The sequence below is a fragment of the Rattus rattus genome, chromosome 2 (genome assembly GCF_011064425.1).
Source record: "Rattus rattus isolate New Zealand chromosome 2, Rrattus_CSIRO_v1, whole genome shotgun sequence".
Classification (NCBI taxonomy): domain Eukaryota; kingdom Metazoa; phylum Chordata; class Mammalia; order Rodentia; family Muridae; genus Rattus; species Rattus rattus.
The window spans coordinates 49,768,762-49,790,911 of NC_046155.1; the positions used below are offsets into that span (position 1 = coordinate 49,768,762).

The 22,150-nt window shown below is 41.2% G+C and overlaps 1 protein-coding gene across 4 annotated transcripts in view; it reads right to left on the reverse strand.

The window, feature by feature from the left end:
• The window catches only part of Sorcs1 (sortilin related VPS10 domain containing receptor 1), a 507,144-nt gene that overhangs the window by 156,448 nt on the left and 328,546 nt on the right, over positions 1-22,150 (reverse strand). For all 4 annotated transcript variants that reach the window (XM_032892179.1, XM_032892181.1, XM_032892180.1 and 1 more), the window contains exon 5: positions 12,689-12,762. In XM_032892179.1, coding sequence (XP_032748070.1) covers positions 12,689-12,762 — 74 coding nt within the window. The remainder of the gene's footprint in view (positions 1-12,688; positions 12,763-22,150) is intronic.

Here is a 22,150-nt window from a genome sequence, read left to right on the forward strand (position 1 = left end):
CTATAAGATGACGTAACACTGGTCAGAGCTGGTTTAAGCATATGTGGGATTTTCTAGAATCTTTTAAAATATTTATTTACTTAATTTTGTGTGTTTACCTGTATATTTGCTTATGTGCATGTATGATATGTGTAGGAACCAAAAGAAGTCAAAAGAGGTGGTGAATATCCTAAAACTGAAGTTGTAGATGCTTTTGAGCTGACATGGGGGTGTTAGAAACCAAACTTGGTTCCTCGGAAGAGCAGTAAGTGTTCCTCACTACTGAGCCATCTCTGCAGCCCCTTTCCTACTACTTTCGTTACTGTTTTTTTTAACTCTAAATTTACTTAAAAACTCAATTAATGCGGTGGGAGAAACTATCTCTAAAGCTTATAAGAACATACTGAATTATAGAAAAACTAAATAGGGAAACAACCCGTGTCTTGTCTTAGGAACACAGCGTTACCACGTGGCATATCTCAGCCATTTTGCTTTTCATTCTGTAAACACAGTGAATAGATATGACTGTGGGATTTCAGAATCACACAAATAAATCTATGGTGTATTTTTTAAGTGGCAAAGTTACAGTAATATCCTCTTCAAAAAGTGTGTGTGTGTGTGTGTGTGTGTGTGTGTGTGTGTGTGTGTGTGTGGTGTGTTCTAGTGTATACAGGTTACAGCAGAAACCAGAAGAGGATGTCGGGTCCCCTGAAGGTCTAGTTGCAGGTAGTTGTGAGTGACCTGGTGTGAGTGCTGGACACTGTGCTCAGGTTCTCCGCAAGAACAGTATATACTTTTACACCCTATTTCTCCAGCCCTGTAATCATGCTTTTCATTATGAGGTTATTCTTAATTTCAGTAGCAAACAGCACTGATAGCAGTGTTCTTTTTTTAGTCTTCTTTTAAAAGCCCAAATTTCACGCGCTGCATTGATATTTTGAGCAGCTTTGGAAGACTTGAACATGAGGAACGTTCAGAGGGCTGGGTACTAATGTCCGAACTTCATTCCTCTCGTGTTTTCCTAGGTATCTTGTTTTCCACGACTGCAAAATTGCTCAGAAGCATACTTGCTCATAGGAGGGATGAGGCCCATCAGTGTGTTCTGTAGAATGGCAATTCAGAAACTGCACAGGCATAAATATTCTACAAGTTTCATTCTGTCACCATGGAGGCCCATGTTTGCTCTGCTCGGCACATGATAATGGCTTTGTAATTCAATTATCAGTAATAGTAGTGTCTTCTGGGATTTATCTGCTGTAAATGCAGTGCTCAGGTAAAAGTCTTTACCATAAATCTTATGAATGCCGGTTCTGTCCACACCCTGGAGCACATCTTTCCATGCCTGCAAAGCCTTGACACTTTTCTCTAAATTATGGGATTGCTTTGCTTAGAGGTGTTGATGTCTTAAGTGCCAGGACCAACAATAAACAACACTGGGACAGGTCCATTTCCTCTTGTTATTCTACTTAGAGGAAGATAGATCCTGATAGACAGCAAAGTCCTGTTCTCATTTTAAAAAGCTCTTGGCATTCATTTCTCTAGCACTTTGTAGACAAGATCCCTGCAAGTCATAGGAGGTCAAATGGAATGCCCTCTAAATTCTCCTGGAGTGCTGAGAATCTGATGGATAACTCTATCCCGGATGGTCGCCTGACCTACCCTGACAAATTACCAACTGCTCAGTGCTGTGTCTTTTCCACCCTATCTTCTTCATGATTAGGTACTAAGACAGCCTCATCTAACCTTTAATAGAAAAAAAATCTTAGGCTACTTCACCCCCAACTCCCATTTGTCAAGTCCACTCATCAAACTAAGTATTGGAAGCCTCATTCATCCATGCTCCAAATCCTTAATTTTGTTTCATTTTAATACCTTTTAAACCAGTAGGTGTCTCATGATGATCATCGTGTAGTTAAGATATTTTTTTAGCAATTCTCAAAATAATAGTATATATTCATTTAGCTAAAATTTTCGATTCAATGCTAATGAATGATACATGTGTGGTATTTGGCAAGCATTGTTCAGTATAATAGGGCTTTAATCAAGTCTGTCTCTCTCTGTCTCTCTCTGTCTGTCTATTTGACTGTCTGTCTCTCACCCTGTCTGTCTGTCTCTGTGTGTGTCTGTCTGTCTGTCTGTCTGCCTGGCTGTCTCTCTGTGTGTGTATGACATTGCATTTAAACATCAGACAGCAGGGCCACACAGAATAAAGGAAAAAATGCTTATATGCAGTCAAAGAGACAATACACACACACAAACACACACACACACACACACACACACACACACACACACACACACACACACACACACACTGGTTGCCCTATACCTCGGGAAATAGAGAAGTGGACTCAAGAAGAAAGGGACAACATCTAAAAAGGATAATGTGACATATGCAAATGTTCTTTCTTTTATATACTTATAAATACTTAGCATTATATGAGGGGGAAATCTCATGTCAGGTGGAAGCAGAAATTTGTTGGCTTCACTGAGGAACCTTTTGAAAGGAAGTGGTATAGCTTAAGTTGTGTCTTTAAACACATGACAAAAGCATTGTGACTGCACCTTGCACCCAGAGGTGAATCAAGACTGAATGGTGAACCAGAACTACATGCAAAACCACAGGGGGAAATCCTAGAAGCCTTTGAGATTTTAGTGAGGTATGTTCACTCTCATGATGTTAAGTTCCATTAATATAATTACAAATTAGGATGCCAGAGTTATGGCCATTGCCTTCCTTCCTTCCTTCTCATTCATGCTAACGTTTGGCACTTTGACATCAGAGAGATTCTTCGTGGAAACCAGGAGATGTGATTGAATCTCTATTGTGCAAAGATAGAGAAGCTGCTGCCTAGGGGGACAGGAAATCATCAAGATAAGGGGACAGGAATCAATGACGGCCATTAGCGAATAGAGGCTGCAGCAGAAGTGATGAGCTCATACTGCACAAAGGCACAGTCACTTTCATTTGTAAGGCAAACTTGCTAATCACAGGAAAAGATTAAGAAGTGAAGGAAGGTGCAAGAGGCTTGGGAAGCAGCACTCATGTGGAGATCATTAACTTCTAGAAAAGAAATAAAACACCGGCCTCTCCAGGATAATCAAAGGGCTCTCAGCGAGCTCTCCCAGTGCAGGTGCAATTAATGTCCCAGCACAGTGCCTGGGATGAGTCTCAGAACATCTTCCTGTGACTGCCCTGTGCTCCTCATTGACCTGCCCATGGTTCTGCTTACAGGGTGGGGCTCAGACACAAGAGAGGTAGTCACTAAGGGTGAGAGAACAGAAAGAGAAGAGGAAGTCTGGAGTCCAAAGGAAATGGTTTCTGACTATTCTGACCTCACAGAGAATACTGTCCCAAAAGAGGAATGAAGAGATAGCATGACCTGCATGCATGTCGCGTGCATACTTACATGTACACGTACATGTTGATTTTACTGCAGCTAAGGTAGTATACAAGGTAGACAGATGTTGGCGGTTGCTTCTAATGCTTTGATTTAATAGGGAATCTGCATGTCCAAATGCCCAAAGTCCTTGCCCCTAATTGGTTTTTGATTGATCAATAAAGATACCAGTGGCCAATGTCTGGGCACAGGGAGATGGGGCGAGAGATCCTTAGGTTTGTGAGAGTTGTGACACAGAAGGGGGCAGAAGGGAGGATTGCTATGACTCGGGAGAAGGATTGGGCAAAAGAGCTGCAGGAGAGAAAGCCAATCAGTCATGTAAAAATTTGTGTAAGTGGCCAAGGACCACTCCCCTGATTGGGCCAAGGGTAGAAGGGGAAGGTTTAGGAGTGCCTGGTCTTGGAGCTAGTCATGGCATGTCAAATATTAACTGGTGTGTGTGTGTGTGTGTGTGTGTGTGTGTGTGTGTGTGTGTGTGTGTGTGTGTGTGTGTCTTCCATTCTCAAATCCAGAAAGCTCCTTGGGTGGGTGCACCCAAGCAATCTGCTGGGAGTCAAAGAGGTGTAGCCCAAACAACCACTACAGACAGAAATATATGAAAGGCAGAGTCTTGGCTTTTAATTAACTTACCTCTCAGTAGGAGCAGGAGGGAGGAAACAAATATATTTGGAGACTATACTAAATGTTTTACTCTCTGATAATAATACTATTTCATTTTTAGTTTGCAAAATAAGACCTTGCTAAAGAAAACTGACATTTTGCCAAGCTTCCTTTTCCAAGGTTCCTACAGATAGTAAACATTGGATCTGAGATTGAACTGTGATATGTTGATGGAAAACATATGTTATTCTAACGAGTGACCCAAACAGACCTAAACTGTGGTACCTGCTATGCTGCATTACATTCTGAAAAGAGACAGAAGTAACCATTGGCATTGAAAATCAAAATAGAGGACCATGAAGGAGGCAAAGAGTAATCTAAACTAAGCGTCCACATTCTTACCCAACCATGTCAAGGTTCACTGCAAATCATCTGTGTATACACTTGGTAGCCAAGGGTAGAGAGGAGAATCCTGTACTGGGATAAGGGTCCACACATATAGGAAACAGTCTGCAGGAGGTCTAGGGTTAAAAGCTTTACTGATTCATAGCATCATGGAGGCCATGGTTATTCTAGACATAGGGTTGCAGCCTGGGATACTGTAAGTATGTCCTTAGGCATACGTAGTTTTAAATTTCATCACTATTATCTACCAAGGTATATCAAGGTGAAGTGAATGAATATCTATGAGACTTGGCATTTCTACTTACCTTTCTATTTTTTGCTCATCTGAAAAGAGTGTGAAAATATACATGCATGAGGAGTATCTTTTATGGATGTCTTTCTATTACCCTCTCTCCTTTCCTTGCTAAAAGCTGTAAGGCAATTCTGCCTCATGGCTATTCCTTACTCTCTCTGCTCATGTTGCTTGCTAGAGTTGATTCTATCCCCAGGTATCACTAGGGGCATGTTACCTAATCAGGCCCATAAGATTAGACTCCAGGAGTTTGGTTGGACTGAGCTTTTTAATAGGAGACATAAGCTGTCCAGAGGATACTTTGAAGACAGAGACCCCAAAGCGTAGAACGGAGGATGGGGCTGACAGGGAGAGAACATGATCTGATCCATGTAATAAGCTTATTGATCTCCAGGAATATATAGTTAGACTCTCTGTTGTTTCAGACCCATGGATAAACATCTCCTGTTTTATTACTTATGCAGGCTGCATTTTTTGTTACATCTTGACAATCTTGATTAATTTATACAATCAATGCAAATATGCAATAAACCTCAAACTCAGTAACATACAACAAATAGGATTTGTTGTTCATTGTCTAAGACTGTCAAAGAAAGTCAATCGTTACACTGACCTATGGGAAGCAATACAATTATTAATATAATTAAGTACACACTGTATACAGTTTCTCTATCTCCTTCTACTGATGACTCTGAGGAGTAAACTCAAGTTCTCAGGTTTGAATGGTCAGTGCTTTTACCCACTGATCCATCTCATTGACCTAAAGGCTAATTTTTAACAGCTCCAAATTGTCATGTTAGTTTATCATAGAAAGTTGACAATCATTATTGAGCTGACCCTGTTACAGGCAATCCATGTATATAAACAAATGTTACAATGCAAGCTCAAACAGATTTTCAGTTAAATGGAATTTTCTTAATATGTTTTAAACTTAGAGAATTATTTCATCTTTTGCAATGAGAACTGTTCTCCAGGTTTTAAATCCCAAACTTTACCTAGGCACCAAACCAAATTTTTCAACCTTTTATAAATCATTGGGCTATGGACAGAAATGCATTTTCAAGGCAATTGGACCCAAGCCCTCCAACTCCATGATGTTCTTCAAAATTTAATGCATGAACTCAGCTCTCTCTAAATTATTAGACTAAAATGAAGAATGTACAGCTTTACAAATTTAACAATATTCGGATTTAAATATAAAACTGTTCATGGTATTGCATTAATACTCCAACATCCCATCTGTAGGGTTTTTTTCCCCTAATGAGAATCCATACTTCCTTCTTTAATATGGAATTCTTAAGAGTTTTTATCTTCTTCATTAAGAATCACATCTCCCTTTGGCTATGAATCATGTCATTTGATTGAATCCAGTTCAGTTCCCAGGGTAAATAACTGACCTTCATGTATAGTAAATGTTTCACCTTTTATGTCTATAATCATAGCCAGGTCATGTTGATCTCTGAAAACAGAACATTCAGGGCAGCTGATGGAACTACTAAACTATTAAGTCTAAAGATGAGAGTGTCTGTTCTATGCCCCAAAGTGGAGAAGGCCATTCTAAGACTAAAACCAACACCTGTGAAATGGAGGCAACATATGCAAAGTCAGCTTATTGTAGATGCTTCTGTTACTGCTAGTCAGTGGGCTCTGCACATAATTATCAGGGATAACACATGACTTCACTTCCCACAATCCCTTTCTCAATAGATGATAAAGTTTGAACTCAGTGTCCCTAAGGCTCTTACCCATCAACTGTTTCCCAACAAAGACATAGATTCTCACATAGGAAAGGGCATATTTATGACTGTCCTCAGTTAAATAAGAAGAAAGGCTAATCCATTAAAAGCAACATTGTCCTTAGACATGTTTTATGTGAGGTCTTAAATCACTTCTGGAAGGAATATAAAATCTCGGGATGAAAGTTGCTATTTATAGTTGCTATGCCGGTATTGCTAGCAATCACTAGTTAAGGTAAGAATAAGATGTTGCATCCCATAATTATTTACAATTGGCATTGATTGCTTCCAGGGGCGGTGTGACTATTGCCTCTCCCAGGTAATTCTCAAGAGAGCTTGATGATGTGGAAAACCTATGATTTTATCTTCATGTTCAGCACTCCTGTGGGAAGTGCTATATTATTACCCATGGTCATTTAATGATTCAATTTAACACTGGAGAAAACCACCTGAGAGCTAGTCACACCCTCTTGCTAGGCTGGAGCAGCAGTGATTAAAGGACATTTCTTTTAATTAAAGCTGGATGAAAACCCCTCAACAGTTTCATGGTTTCTATGTAATTTGCAGCAACTAGTTTCCAGGAGTGAATATAATAACACACATTGCTTTGATTGACAGATTTCTTGCTGGACTCAGGAAGAGGTTCAGTGTCAGAACATAGATCATGTGGCCGTAGGCCAAGAGATATCCACAGTAGCTGTGTATCTCACAGGATGCTGTGCCCTCTCTGGCGAGGCAATGCCAGGCAAGCTGAAATTCATGAGGGCAAAGGCCAAATATATTTGGAAAGCTACAAAGACAGACACTACAGCCAAGATACCTTTGAACTGTGACTACTCATCTGTCTAGGGCTTTCGATTTCCAGCTCTAGGGTGAGCAGCAGAGGCAATAGCATCCAGGCATGAAGTAGAAATGGACTTTGGAGATACCCATCACTGAAATAATGACCTCTTTTACTTTGCACCTCTGTGCCCTTGGTCTAATTACTTAACCATTCTTTGTCTTAGACTTCTCTTGTTAATGATGCTAATGGGTAGCTTCCCTCAGAAAACTGTTATGAGAATTAAAGAGCTTTAACTTTAAATAGCACTTGCACACTGCTAATGCTTGACTGGGGAAAGATGTGTTCTCATGTTCACGATAGGAAAAAAGAAAAACAATACAGAGCTACTGATTTTACATAGTGAACAGACTAGTTAGAATTCACAAACTGTAGTGTACAGTGCTTTTGAAAGGTGATGATTTTGTGACATTTGTAGATTTAGAAATCTACCTGTAGAATGAAAGATTTCTTCAAAATATTCATAGGAAAGGATGAGCTAGCATGAGTGACAAAGGAAAGAGGTCTGTCTTGCTTACAATAATGGCATGTGAAAATAAGATTTCATGTAAGTCTGAAACTGAGGTACACTAAGCTGGGCATGCCTTCAGGTTTGCCTCCCTTGCCTGTCCTTTTAAGTAAACCTTTCCCTTATTCTATTGCTAAAGAACAAACTGAAATCAAACATGTCCTGAGTTCTACTGTGTACACTCTAGTGCTATGGTCTGTGTGCATATACCTGCAGCCTCTGGTAAGCCTGATTTATGGAAAGGTTGATCCTTTATAGCTCCTCCATTAACAAGTATTACTATCCTTTCTATGATAAGCTAGGAGGATTACCCTTTTAAAAATATGTATCTGAGTTCTTTCTATATACATAAAGTACACACACACACACACACACACACACACACACACTACACACACCATACACACCACCAACAACAACTTTATAATTTTTACAAAAAATAGATAAAAATGATGGGCAGCTCATGAACATGGGAGAAAATGAAACATCATCCTGAGTGACATAACTCAGACCCAAAAGGACATACATAGTATGTACTCATTAATAAGTGGATATTAGTCAAAAAAGTGCAGAATACCCAGGATACAATCCACAGAACTCAAGAAGGTTAAGAAGCAGAAGGGCCCAGTGAGGCTGCCTCACCCCACGTGGGAGGGAGAAGAAAGCAATCACAGAGGGCAAAGGAAAGGAGGGAACTGGGTGGGAGAGGAAGCAGGGAGGGGAAGAGGGGAAACATGATCAAGTATTGGGGGGAACAGGACTGAAGACCTGAGGCCCACCACAAAGAATGGAAACAGGGAACCTCAGAAGATAGGAGGTCGGGGAACCCTCCAGAATGTACCAGAGACCTAGGAGATGAGAGACTCTCAGGACTCAAAGGGAGAGAACTTGTCTGAAGTTCTCCACAATGAGGAGGGGGAACTTGTAGAGCCCACCTCCCGTAGAGGGACAGGACATCAAGTGGAGGGACGGGTTGTCATTTCACAGTTAAAAGCCCTGGCCCAGAATTGTTCCTCTCTAAAGGAACTGCAGGGAGGGACAGAAGTGGTGAAGAGCTTGAGAGAAAGAAGGTCCAGTGGTGGCCCAAATTGGGATCCAGCTCAAGGGGAGGCCCCGGGGCCTGACACTGTTATGGATGGTGTGGTATGCTTTCAGACAGGAGCCTTGTGTGGCTGCCCTCCTGAAGGAGTCAAAAACAGATACCAGCACTCAACCAATGGACAGAAGCTGGGGAGAAACTGGAAGAAGCTGAGGAGGAAGGGCAGCCCTATGGGAAGACCAGGAGTCTCAACCACTCCCCATCCCCCAGATCTCTCAGACACTGAGACACCAACCAGGCAGCATATACCAGCTGATCTGAGGCCCCTGACACACATACAGCAGAGGACTGCCTGGTCTGGCCTCAATGAGAGGTCTAGCCCAGAGAGTGGGGAGGTTTGATGAGGTGTGGATGGGATGCTGGGGACATCTCCATGTAGAGCAGGAGTGAGGGCGGGAGGAGGGATGGGACGGGGAGCAGTTAGGGGGGCAGACTAAGAGGGGAATGAAGACTGGACTGTAAAAAAGAATTAAAGAATAAATAAATATTGTTTTTTTTTAATATATATATATAAAGAGGGGGCTGGGGAGATGATGCAGAGGATGAGAGTTGCTCTCCCCATAAGACACAGTAAGGTTCCCATCACCCACATGGTGGCTAACAAACATTGGAAGTTCAAATTCCAAGGGGATTGGATGACCTCTGAAAGCACTGTGTGCACCTGATACAAAATGCAGGCAAAACAGCTCTCCACACGCCATAAAAATAGATAAATCCTTAACAAGCCGACCCTAGTGGAGACTGGGATCCCTAGGCCTGAGAGAGCTCAACTGGTGTTTGAAAGCGTATTCCCAACATGAACAGCAACTGGAAAACCGAAAACAGGTTTCAAGGCATCCAGTCAGTCAGAGATGACTCACTGTGAGAGTGGAAGAAGGGATTGGAGTTGGATCTATTTTCCCAGATACAAGTGTACATGGCAGGCAAGGAGGAAGACCTTAATTTAAGTACTCACACCCATGTAAAAAGCCATGATTGTCTGCAGCTGCAGCACTCTCTGTGTGTGTGTGTGTGTGTGTGTGTGTGTGTGTGTGTGTGTGTGTGTGTGTGTTGTCTGGGCAGAGGTCAGAGATAGGAGGGTTTGTGGGGCTTGCTGTCTGCCAGTCTAGCTCCAGGTTCACTGAGAAATATTCTCTCAAGGAAATAAGGCAGAGTGGTAGAGCAGACACACCACCTGATGTCATAGTGTGGACACACACACACACACACACACACACACACACACACACACACCCATGGACACACATTACAGAAACAAAATAACAAAAGGAGAGAAGAAAATGAAGAAAAATAAGTGGTTTCACTTCACATAGACATTTCTAGATCGATTGTCCTAACCTTTCAGGTTTCCCTCCTCTCGTCCCATCCTCCTCCTCCTCCTCCTTCCTCTCAGACGCTATTGTACTTGTAGCTCTTTCAGCATGAAACTTATAATGATCAGCTTCCTTAGTGTTCCAAGCACAGACACGTATCACCATACAAAGTTTGTGCAGTGCTGAGTACTGAATTCAGAGCATTTTGTATGCTAGGCAAGCAGTCTAACTGCGCCGAATCCCTAGCCTCTATATGAACTTTGTAAAACATTCCCTAGGGATGCGCCTTGGTATTGGATAGCTAATTAGGGAACTCGACTCTGGGGAAGACTCATTCTTCCTCACTACCAAGTAACACTAAGTGAACTCAGAGGGTTCCATTTACGTATGTACTTACATATTAATTAAAGTAAAAAGCCATGACATCATGAATTTAAGAGGGAGTGGGAAGTGATAGGAGGACTTTGAGGAAGGAGAGGGAGGGCATGTAGATATTCAATGAATATATGAAATTTTTTAAAAAGAAAGGAAATTTCTCTAACAAAGCTCTCTAGCTTTCAAAAGCCACAGGGACTTTAATGAAGTATTTGAAATTATGACATGCAAGTGCTGGATGTCATGGCACACATATATAATTCCAGTGCTTGTGAGGTAGAGGCAAGAAGATCATGAGTTCAAGGCCAACCACATATACATAAGGATTATGAGGCCACTCTGGCTTTCAGGAGACCTTATCTAACCAAATAATCAAAGGCACACACACACACACACACACACGCACACACACACACACACACACAGCAACAGGTAAACATGTGCTCCCCTCTGAGGAAAGTGTAGAAGCAGTGAGGGGTGCATCTGCCATCAACCAGCAGGTTGTCCCTTCATCATGCCAGTCCAATGTGATTTCAGAAGGGACATCAAGATAATAAAGCCCTGAATGCCACTGTCCTGGCGATTCTAGGTTGTTTAAATAAGGAATACATAACGTCTCCTGTGAGCTAGTTTTACAGAAGCCTGAGGCCAGGTTGGGTGTCTCTTCTATGGGCAGTTCTGAATGAACTAGTGTTCGCTCTTCTGTGTAAGGATATACATTCTAACACTTTCACTAAATTCAATATCAAAATCACGCTAGACTGCTCCAAACTTTGTTCTTACATTTCTTGGATTTTGGGTTGGAAACACAAAGTCCAAATTAACTTTTATCGCTTGCGTGATTTTCAAATTGAGTTACCTATTGACATGGGGGAGGCTATGTATTAGAGAATTAGGAGCATGGTAAATGAGGAATCAAGCTTATGACTTTCAAGACTTCATTTCTGTTCTATACTTTTCTGCCTCCTCCTTCCTCTCTTATTATTTATTTTTCATATGCATAATGCTTTATATCATATGGTTTACTATTTATGTGCAATAGATCTATAAGATGTGAATTCTTATAGATAGCCTATTTGTAACTATTTAAAATATGAGGGTATGTGCATAAATTCAGCATACTATAAAAAAGTTACAGTACAGTGTCTGTCACTAACACTCATGCAAATGTAAATACCTCTGTCCTCTATATCTATACTTTTAGGTTATGGACTGGATGTCTATGATCCTCCCAACATAAAAATTAAAGCCCTAGACTGAAGTAATTGCACTTGGAGTTGAGTCTTTGGAAGATGACTCAGTTTATAAGAGGTCATAAGAGTGAGGTAACCATAGATTAATTTGTGTCATTGTGACAATGAAAAGAGAGATCAGGGCCCTTTATTTTTCACTACATAAAGGTATAGCCATGTTTGGGTCAAGAGGAGAACCCACAAAGGGAAGTAAATCTGATTCTATCTTCAGCTTGATCTTCCCAATCTTCAGGACATAGACACATGGCTGTTTCCACCAACCCATAGCATCCTGTCACAACAGCTGGAGCAGAGTATGACCCTGTGCCTATATGTGTTTGACAGTTCACAGAATATAGCTGGCATGCTAAGGGAGAGAATAGGGGTACTGATTGTAAAAACTAGGATAAGAAGGAGGCCTAGAAGACCTGACACAAGGAACATTGATAAGAACTGCTGATGAACTAATTAAGATTTCCTTCTTTATGCTGAAAACCTTTATTTGAAAATTTTATATATATTATAATATTGGCAAGACCACATTACTTACAAAGGGATATGCAAGGAATCAATTGTGAGCCAGGTGGAACAATATATATGTATATATATACATATATATATATACAAATATACAAATATACAAATATATATATATATATATATAGCCTTAAACAATAAAAGTTATAGTGCCTTAAATAAATGTCTGTATCCCAGGTTCATGTAAACGTACCAAAGCACTACTTATAAAGTATCTGAAGTTCACTAATATTAATGATACATTAGGGGTTTATGGAAAAAATAGTGACACAACTTTTAAGAGTATCTGAAAGTGTTTGGTATTCCAGGATCCCATCCTGTGCTAGAGAAGGTGATGATATTCTAGGCCAAAGCATGGAGGCAGACTTACCAGTAAAACCTATTGGGTACCACTGCTTCCTGGATAAGCTGCCATCTTCTGCCAAACTCAGCCGAACTGTATAACTGGAGGGAGGGAGAAAGAGAAGACAGATCAGAATCAGTACTCTTGTCCTTGTTCTTGATTCATCAGGAGCAGCACCTGGCATTGCCAGGCAAGCGCATCACCTCTGTTTCACATGTCAATCCTGCAAGGCAGATATTAACATTTCACTTTAAAAATTGAAGAGACTGACACTTGGGGACTAAATGATGTGCTGCGAATCACACATTCAGTAAACATTAAAGTGAATTGGGAGGCACAGTGTGCTCTGCCTGGTCGCAAGGTCTTCTGTTCCCCTGGATAGTATAGACAACCTGTGATGGGTAGGGTAAAATCAATATTTAGTTTCTGAAGATCCCACAATTATACTGTGAAATGCTCGAAACAACCCAAGATAAAGAAACACAGAGGCTACTTCTGGAATTCTGGGGAAGCAAATGTGGTCTAAAGAGATAATAGGACTCAAATTGACAAAGGGGTGAGCAAGGAATCAAAGTTGTGAGCCAGACCGAGACAACAGACCAATAAGCATGGCCTATCTCTGGAAGTCTGGATGAGCGTGTCGAGGGAAACCAAATATCAAGTCAAGGAGAATGCATTCAATTCCAGAGGGAACACAATAACGCTAGTCTTTTATTTTTTTAAATTGATCATTTATTTATTTATTTATTCATTTATTTATTTATTTATTTATTTCATGTATGTGAGTGTGCTGCTGTCCTTGACACAACAGACGAGGGCACTGGATTCTATTGCAGATGGTTGTGAACCACCATGTGGTTGCTGGGAATTGAACTCATGACCTTTGGAAGAGCAGCCACTGCTCTTAACCATTGAGCCATCTCTCCAGCCCAAGGCTAGTCTTTATTCGTTTTCTCTTTCCTTTTATTGAAAATAGATTCTTTTCTCAAAGAATATATCCTGACTATAATTTCCACGCTCTACTCCTCCTAATTCCTCCCCTCCCCTTGCCTCCCCTCAGGATTCACTCCCTTTCATTCTCTCATTAGAAAAGAAGTGTCTCCAAAGAAATAACAACCAAATGACAAAATAAAATAAAACAAAACTATCATATCTGAAGTTGGACCTGGTAGCCCAATGGGAGGAAAAGAGTCCCATGAAGCCCTGGGCCTGCTGCTTTAGACTCTATGAGCCCATGCAGGTCTTGCTTAGATGATTCAAAATGCCTTGCTCTCCTGTGTCCTCCATCCCCCTGGCTCTTAAATTCTTTCTGCCCCTTCTTCAGTGGGGTTCACTGAACTCCAAGGGAAGGGATTTCATAGAGATGTCCTATTTAGACTATTTCTCTCTGTGTATTATCTGGCTGTTGGTGTCAGCAGCTGTTCAATCTGCTGCCAAAGTAAACGTCTCTGATGGTGGCTGAATAAGGCAGGAAGTAGAGCAGAATATCATTAGGAGTCTTTTCTTCTTTTCTTTTTGGACCTAAATCCAACCCTAAGTCTTAGTCTACCCTAAGTCTCTGTGCTATGTAATCTCTGGCTATTGGTTACCCAAGCAGTGTCACATGTGAGTTGCTTCTCATGGAGTGAACCTAAACTCAAATCAGACATTGTTTGGCTTCCACAAGCTCCAGTTGTCTTTGTAAGAGCAAACAAAGGAAACACAGTCAAGAAAACCCTAGTCTACATAGCCCAGGCTCTTAATGTACATCTGAGCATTATACATATATTAGCTAATTTACCATTCCTTACCTTATCCCTGTGTAACGTTCTTGTAGCTACTTTATAGATGGTAAATGCCACCAGTGGTAACATTCCATACTGCCACATTCTCCAAGGGCAACTGCACTGTGAATTACCGTTCATGAGACAAGGGTTAACTCTCTACCTTCTGATCCCAAAAATGTCTTTTATTTCTTTCTTTTATGACTTGTGCTTCATTTCCACTTCTCACTCTTGTTCTAGTAATCTCTATGTCATTCTGGGACCTCGTGTACCCAGTTATTCTCTTATGGAAATATAAAGAACCTTTTTTTCCCTCTAGGTACCTGGTGTCCAGAATGGTCAACCACTGATTTGGAAAACATCATTTGGTACATCTATTTCCTGCCCTGTGCCCAGTGTATAATACAGCTAACCATCAACATCTTTTCTCTGCCTTTGCTGTCTATCACACTGAGTAGATGGTGAGTCACTGTCCTGAGTACAGGCATCACCTGCCTCCTCTTCTCTTCTCACCACATGAACTGTACAACCAAAAAAAAGGTCAAATGAATCACCAGGTGACTCAGCAAAGCATCAAGCATCAAGAAGCCCAAAGACCAACTTATCTCAATTGAGTATTTACTGCTCCTTGAAAAAGCCCAATTATGACACTGTTTACTTAGCCAAAACACATCCTGCAATCCAGAGAGACGGAGATGGTTGGGTATTAAAGCAAGCCACTCACTCGCTCCACTGTATAGTATTTGATCCTCCAAGAAAGAAGACTATGACATTTGTTTCAAAAATCCTGCTTTAGAAGTCTACTTTACCCTTATTTGCCAAAGTTAGGATGCTGAACGTCCCTAATAAGCTCATGTGGAAAGCACAGGGTTTCTCAGTGATACTGGTGGGTGGTAATGAAACCTTTGAACGGAGAAGCATTGTAGGAAGACCATTAGTCACTGCTGACATATCCTAAATGTCACCATGAGACCAGAGTACCCTCTTCACTCACTTTTGAGCTATTAGGCCATAAAGTAGCAGCCTTGCTCAGCCATACTCTCCTACCATGACATGTTGACTCATAGCTGACAAAAACCCATGAGTCAAATAGTCTTTTCTCTTAATAATTTTATCAACTCAGGTATTTTATTGTGATAGTAATCCAAGTTTTCTGCCATGCTAGGTAGAAAAAAGGATTCTACATGCTATAAACACACACACGCTTCTGTGTAGTATTGTGAAAATGTTGGTGCTAGTAAAGAGTTATGAGCATGTGTATACCATCGTGCATAAATGTAGGTCAGAAAAAAACCTTTCTGTTTTACAGTCTTTCACCAACATTACTCTTCTGCTAAATGACTACCTCTGTCCTTGGTGCTGATCTTTCTCTATTGCTCACTTCCAAACACACCTTCTTGGTAAGCTTTCGCCTGCATACCTAGTCTCCCCCTGGCCTTATTTTCCAAAAGCTTATGGTCCAGCACAACACTCCTTCCAACTACAGCTCACACATCTGCATTCAATTGTTTTAGTAGTCTCCACAAATGCTTGCTAGCAATGAAAAACCACTTTAAAATATCTAACAACATTCTGCAACTTTCTAAAGATTCAGAAGTTTTCCAAGGTCACCAGACCTACATTTCTATAACCATAATCACCTAGAACAGAGTAGAAGATCAAGGTAGAATATATTTATGTTTTATTGCAAAGCTCCCTTATGATAAATATGCATAATAGCAAAATCTCAGGTATTAATGAATAGACAATGGTAATCTGTGTAGAGAATTATAGCTTATTTCCATGGATATGCACCTCAAGACTAGTATCTTCAAATAAAATAATCTCTAACTATCATATAGATACATTTGAAAGTCCTAAGGATTTCCATGTTGGTTCTTCAAGTTTATACTAGAGAGAGCTACCTTTCATACTGTTAATAAAACTTCAGTTTCTTGCTAGGAAATTAATTGTCCATCCTGGTGTTGTAGCAAGAAAGGAAAAAAACACAACTCTCAGTCATTCGTGTTAATTTGTTAATTAAACCTGCAGAGTCTGACAGCAAAATTCTGAGCAAAGAAGGGGGCAAACCAGTATCCAATGCAATGAGTCCGGCTCAGCTAGCATTGCAAGGTCTTTTGCTGAAGAAGAAGCCAGTGCCCCTTAATAAAGCTCATAGTATTGAGCCAGCACCTAGAAAAGATTTATTTCCCTCCCTGTCTGTCTCCAGTTCCAAGGTTTTGTTGACTGTCAGAACACTGAGCTGAGAAGTATCATTACTATCTGTCACACGAGAGAAAACAGCAGCTGCTTTCTCCCACAGTGCCAACCCTCGAGGAAAAAAAGAGGGAGGGGTGACCTGGAAGAGAAAAAAAGAATATTTGAGCTACTTCTAGGAGGGCAATGTTCATCTCCTAATCCTCTGTTGTGGACTCTGAAATATGTAGTTTTTTCTTGTATTCTACTAACTGTGTACAAAATGAAATATGGAGAAAGAACAGAAGGAGCAGAAATGTCTAGTAGGCGGGAGGGTGGTAGTCTGGATAACTAAGAATGCAAGGGGGAAAACCTTTCCTGTCTAAAATCACTGTACAATGTCTGTGATGACTTCCCTCCTTTAGCAAGCATAACTAAATAATCACAAGCCTCTATGCTCAGTTGACTGTGAGCTGGTCTGGGCCTGTCAACACTTCTCTTTCTTGTCCCATGCTTCTCCTGCAGGGGAAGAATTCTCACATTGGCTTGTTTTCACATCTGTTTTTGTCTGTTTCGGAAAAGGTGATGATAAAAAATGTATTTGACTGTAAAGGAAGCAGTAACGAGGGCTAGCTTTCTTGTTATCTGGAGCCAACTGTCAGGTATCTATGGTGTCATCCTGTGTTAACCCCAGGATCTGTAAGGTGGGTGATAGACAAGTGTGGTAGAGCAGACTGCCACAGAAGGACCCAAGAGCTTGACCATGAGAAAGAATGAGCTGTATTGGCTTGAAAACGGATTCATAGTACACATAAAAATGTAGCCTGTTAAAGGAGACGAAAGGTACAGCAGCCATTTTTCTCCTGTCATTTCCCATCTTACATATTGGATCAATGAAAATCAAGTGATTGCTCTCAGCTGGTAGAAAGGACATTAAGCCTTCTTACACTGATACAAATGTTTGCAGTTATCACGAACCTAAATTGGATGAGGCTATCTTTCCTTTAAAATGAATAGACAAAGTGCACATTTGGGATTGTCGTTTGTCACTAGGAAACTGGTGGGAGGGGAGCCAGCTCCATAGACAGTGGTGGAAAGACAAACCCACTGAGGCAAAGACTCATCATAACACGTTTCAGCCTTTGGCTGATGGGATTAGATGCTGTGCATCACAAAGTCTGTCAGAGTGACTTTCACAGTCAGGGAATCTGTTTCCTCTACTCCTCCCACAAAGTTCTTCAAGGGTCTTAGGCTGGCGCCATGTGTCCGGCTGTGGACTCTTTTTGGGGACTCATGATTATTTTGTCTTTTTTACTATGCTCTTGATGTTTCAGAGAAAGGGGACCTGCAAATTGCACTTCAGGAGAAGACTGACAGAAAACACTGCCAATTCTATTTATCTGCCTCATCCTAATACAGCCCCTGGGGTGGCCTTGGTACAGAGTGCACATTTGCCTCTTAGCTCTCCAGTGTCTGCTGTTGTTCCTTCATTCCTCACCAAGAAAGAGATGGCACCTTCAGGACTAAAAATAAATTCCTAAAGCCAGGCCAGTGGGATTGCAAGTACCATTCTCCTACCATCACCATATTTAATGATATATCCATCATTTTAAGGAAAGGAGTCCATCCCTGGGAGCAGGCTTCTGAGGTAAGCAATGGTGGTCTGGTTTTCCATGGTGCCAGAAGGACCTGAACTGAGACACAGAGCAACACAGCAGTCGGCAAAGACAGCAGTGTAGAAATTCCAGATTGACAAAGCCTCACTGAGACGTGAGGAAGCTTAACCTTAGCTAGATGATACAGAGTATCTTCCAGGGACAGAACCATAACTGCCACCCCAAACTCCTTTACCATCCTACCTGATGAATATTTCTCATGAAAAGACTATGTATTCTCTGAGTCGCTACACACAATGTATGACATTTTTGTTCAGAGTGCTAGGGTAGCCTTTTCAGCAGGGAGGGAGGAGTGGTAATTTATAAAATCTTTAATGGTGGGCCCTGGAGGACAATTAAAATTGCTAAGCATTGAAAATGTTGCGGGAAGAAAGTGCTTCAGGAAAATGGATCATAGTGGGAAATCAAACTAGCAACGAAGTTAAGAATGGTATTCTGTGCCTTGGTCAGTATCAAGAGACTCGCTGTTACTGAACACACAAATTAAAATGAGGGGGTAACTGGAACTACACACGGAGTCTGGCAAGTAGACACAATCGCAGAGCAACTTGGGAGAGCTAGCGGGGACTGGATCCAAATCTCAGCAAACTGAAAGGACCAAAATCATCAAGGATAAGCCATCAAGACTTTCTGATGAAGAGCGAGGGCAAGCAATGACACATGCTGCTGGCGCCATCAATCTCTCCTGTGGCAGGATTTATCAAATCTGTCGCTGGTCATTCCACTGCAGTCTCTGAAATCTGTCAAAGCTCCCATGGTTGGGATTGACGCTCTGAGGATTGGGGATTAGACATGGGAACTGGAGCTGCCAGGAGCTGCCAAGGAAGGAAAGGTCAATGTGTGGCCATTCGTTATTTTGATTTAGAGACATTTGTTATGCACTGAGATCGGAGGGTGCTACACACATTGGGGTAGGGAGGCACAACAATTTATGCCTCAAAGATTTTTTTTTATTATTGCTTATTTTATTTATTTACATTTCAAATGTTAACTCTCTTTCAGTTTCCTGTCTGCCAACCACCTATTCCATCCTCTGCTCCCTGCTTCTGTGAGAGTGTTCCCCCACCCACCCACACACTCCCACCTCACCACCCTAACATTTCCCTATGTTGGGGTGTCAAGCCTTCACAGGACCAAGGGCCACCCTTTTCATTGATGCCAGATAAAGCCATGCTATGCTACATATGCAGTTGGAGCCATTGGTCCCCCAATGTGTATTCTTTGGTTGGTGGTTTAGTCTTTAGGAGCACTGGGGGGGGTGTTCTGGTTGATTTATATTATTGTTCATCTTATGGGGTTGCAAACACCTTCAGCTATTTCAGTCCTTCCCCTAACTCCTCCACTGGGGTCCCCCTGCTCAGTCTGATGGTTGGCTGCAAGCATTCACATCTGTATTTGTCAGGCTCTGGTAGAGCCTCTCAGGAGATTGCTGTATCAGGCTTCTGTCAGCAAGCACTTTTGGCATCAGCAATAGTGTCTGGGTTTGGTGGCTGCATATGGGATGGATCCACAAGTGGGGCAGTCACTGGATGGCCTTTCCTTCATTCTCTGCTCCACGCTTTGACCCAGATAGCTCAATCAAAAGAACCTGAAAGTTTCTTAAATAAAGTAAGGGTTGTATAGGGCAAATAAGAACTGACTAAAACATTGCAAATATTTTGTCTCTATTTGGAAGTACATGTAGCCACCAGATAGGGTGATTGTGTCTACTCAAATATTAATTCCAATTACTTGCTTTGAAATTTCCATTTATGTTTCTTCCTGTGGTCAATTTCTTTCAAATCCTCAGGAACAGCAGACTGTTCTGGGTAGCAACTGCAAATGACAGGACAGCCTGTTAAACAAGGTATCCTCACTGAACACAGGCCATCCTTGTTTGCATATGATGGCATTTCAGCTTGAGAATTTGTTTTATAAACAAGGATCAGGGTTGACATTTACTGAACTCCCTGGTTTCCATTCTAATCACCAGTTTTTAACTTGGATACTTAATTTATTTACATATTCATGAGATTAGAAATCCACCCTGTCATGGGGAAATTTCAAGCATACGGAAATCCTGCCAAATCAGCATGGTATATTATACACAACTAACAGTGTAGAAATAACCAAGTGCCTTTTACTTAAAGTATCATCTTCGGTGAATGCCATGGCATTAGGTTGATACCGGTTCTGAATGTGTGCTTTAAAAACTTGCTATTGACCCACAGCTCCCTGCACACAAATCCTGTGGGGGAGAGAGCTGGACCCTCAGAAGCGGGGACAATCCTGAGATCCCACAGGAGACCACCACTTCTGCTCACATTGCTGATCCAAGAGGAACCTGCCTAGTGCCCTCTCTTCCCTCTGGGCACAGGGAACTAGGACCAGTCAGGGTTTCTGCCTGCACTGAGAGCTGACAGTCAGTTACCAGGAGCACCTAAATACCTGAGAGCAGAGGTAAGACCAAGCAACCCACCTCGAGGCTTCAGGTCACACAAACCCAGGAGCAGCTCTCTGCTCCCAGATCTGGCTGAAAGAAAACAGGTCTGCAGGAGTGCTGATACACAGGCCTACAGGAGGGTCAATCCACTGTCAGAGACAGCAAAACAAGCTAACACCAGAGACAACCTGATGGTGAGAGGCATACGCAGGAACCTAAGCAACAGAAACCAAGACTACTTGACGTTATCAGAGGCCAGTTCTCCCACCAAAGCAAATACTGGACATCCAAACACACTGGAAAAGCAAGATTTGGATTTAAAAATCACACCTCATGATGATGATAGAGGACTTTAACAAAGACATAAATAACTCCCTTAAAGAAATACAGGACAACACAAGTAAACAAGTAGAAGCCCTTAAAGAGGAAACACAAAAACCCCTTAAAGAAATACAGGACAATGAAATCAAACAAGTGAAGGAATTGAAGAAAACCATCCAGGATTTAAAAATGAGAATAGAAACAATAAAGAAAGCACAAAGAGAGACAACCCAGGAGATAGAAAACCTAGGAAAGAGATCAGGAGTCAAAGATGCAAGCATTACCAACAGACTACAAGAGATAGAAGAGAGAATCTCAGGGGCAGAAGATACCATAGAAAATATCAACACAACTGTCAAAGATAATGTAAAACACAAAAAACTCCTAGTCCAAAACACCCAGGAAATCCAGGACACATTGAGAATATCAAACCTAAGAATAATAGGTATGGAAGAGAGTGAAAACTCCCAACTTAAAGGGCCAATAAATATATTTAACAAAACTATAGAAGAAAACTTCCCTAACCTAAAGAAAGAGATGCCCATAAACTTAAAGACGCCTATAGAACTCCAAATAGATTGGACCAGAAAAGAAATTGCCCCCGTCACATAATACTCAAAACACCAAATGCACAAAACAAAGAAAGAATATTAAAAGCATTAAGGGAAAAAAATCAAGTAACATATAAAGGCAGACCAATCAGAATTATACCAGACTCCTCACCAGAGGCTATGAAACCCAGAAGATCCTGGGCAGATGTCATACAGACCCTAAGGGAACACAAATGCCAGCCCAGGCTACTGTATCCTGCAAAATTCTCAATTAACATAGATGGAGAAAACAAGATGTACCATCACAAAATGAAATTTACACAATATCTTTCTACAAATCAGCCCTAAAAAGGATAATAGATGGAAAACTCCAACACAAAATGCAGGAAGGAAACTATATGCTAGAGAAAGCAAGATATTAATCTCCTTGCAGAAAAGAAAAAAGAGAAGCACAAACATAATCCCACCTCTAAGAATAAAAATAATAGGAAACTACAATTACTATTCCTTAATATATCTTAACATCAATGGACTCAATTCCCCAATAAAAAGACACAGACTAACAGACTGGATATGTAAAG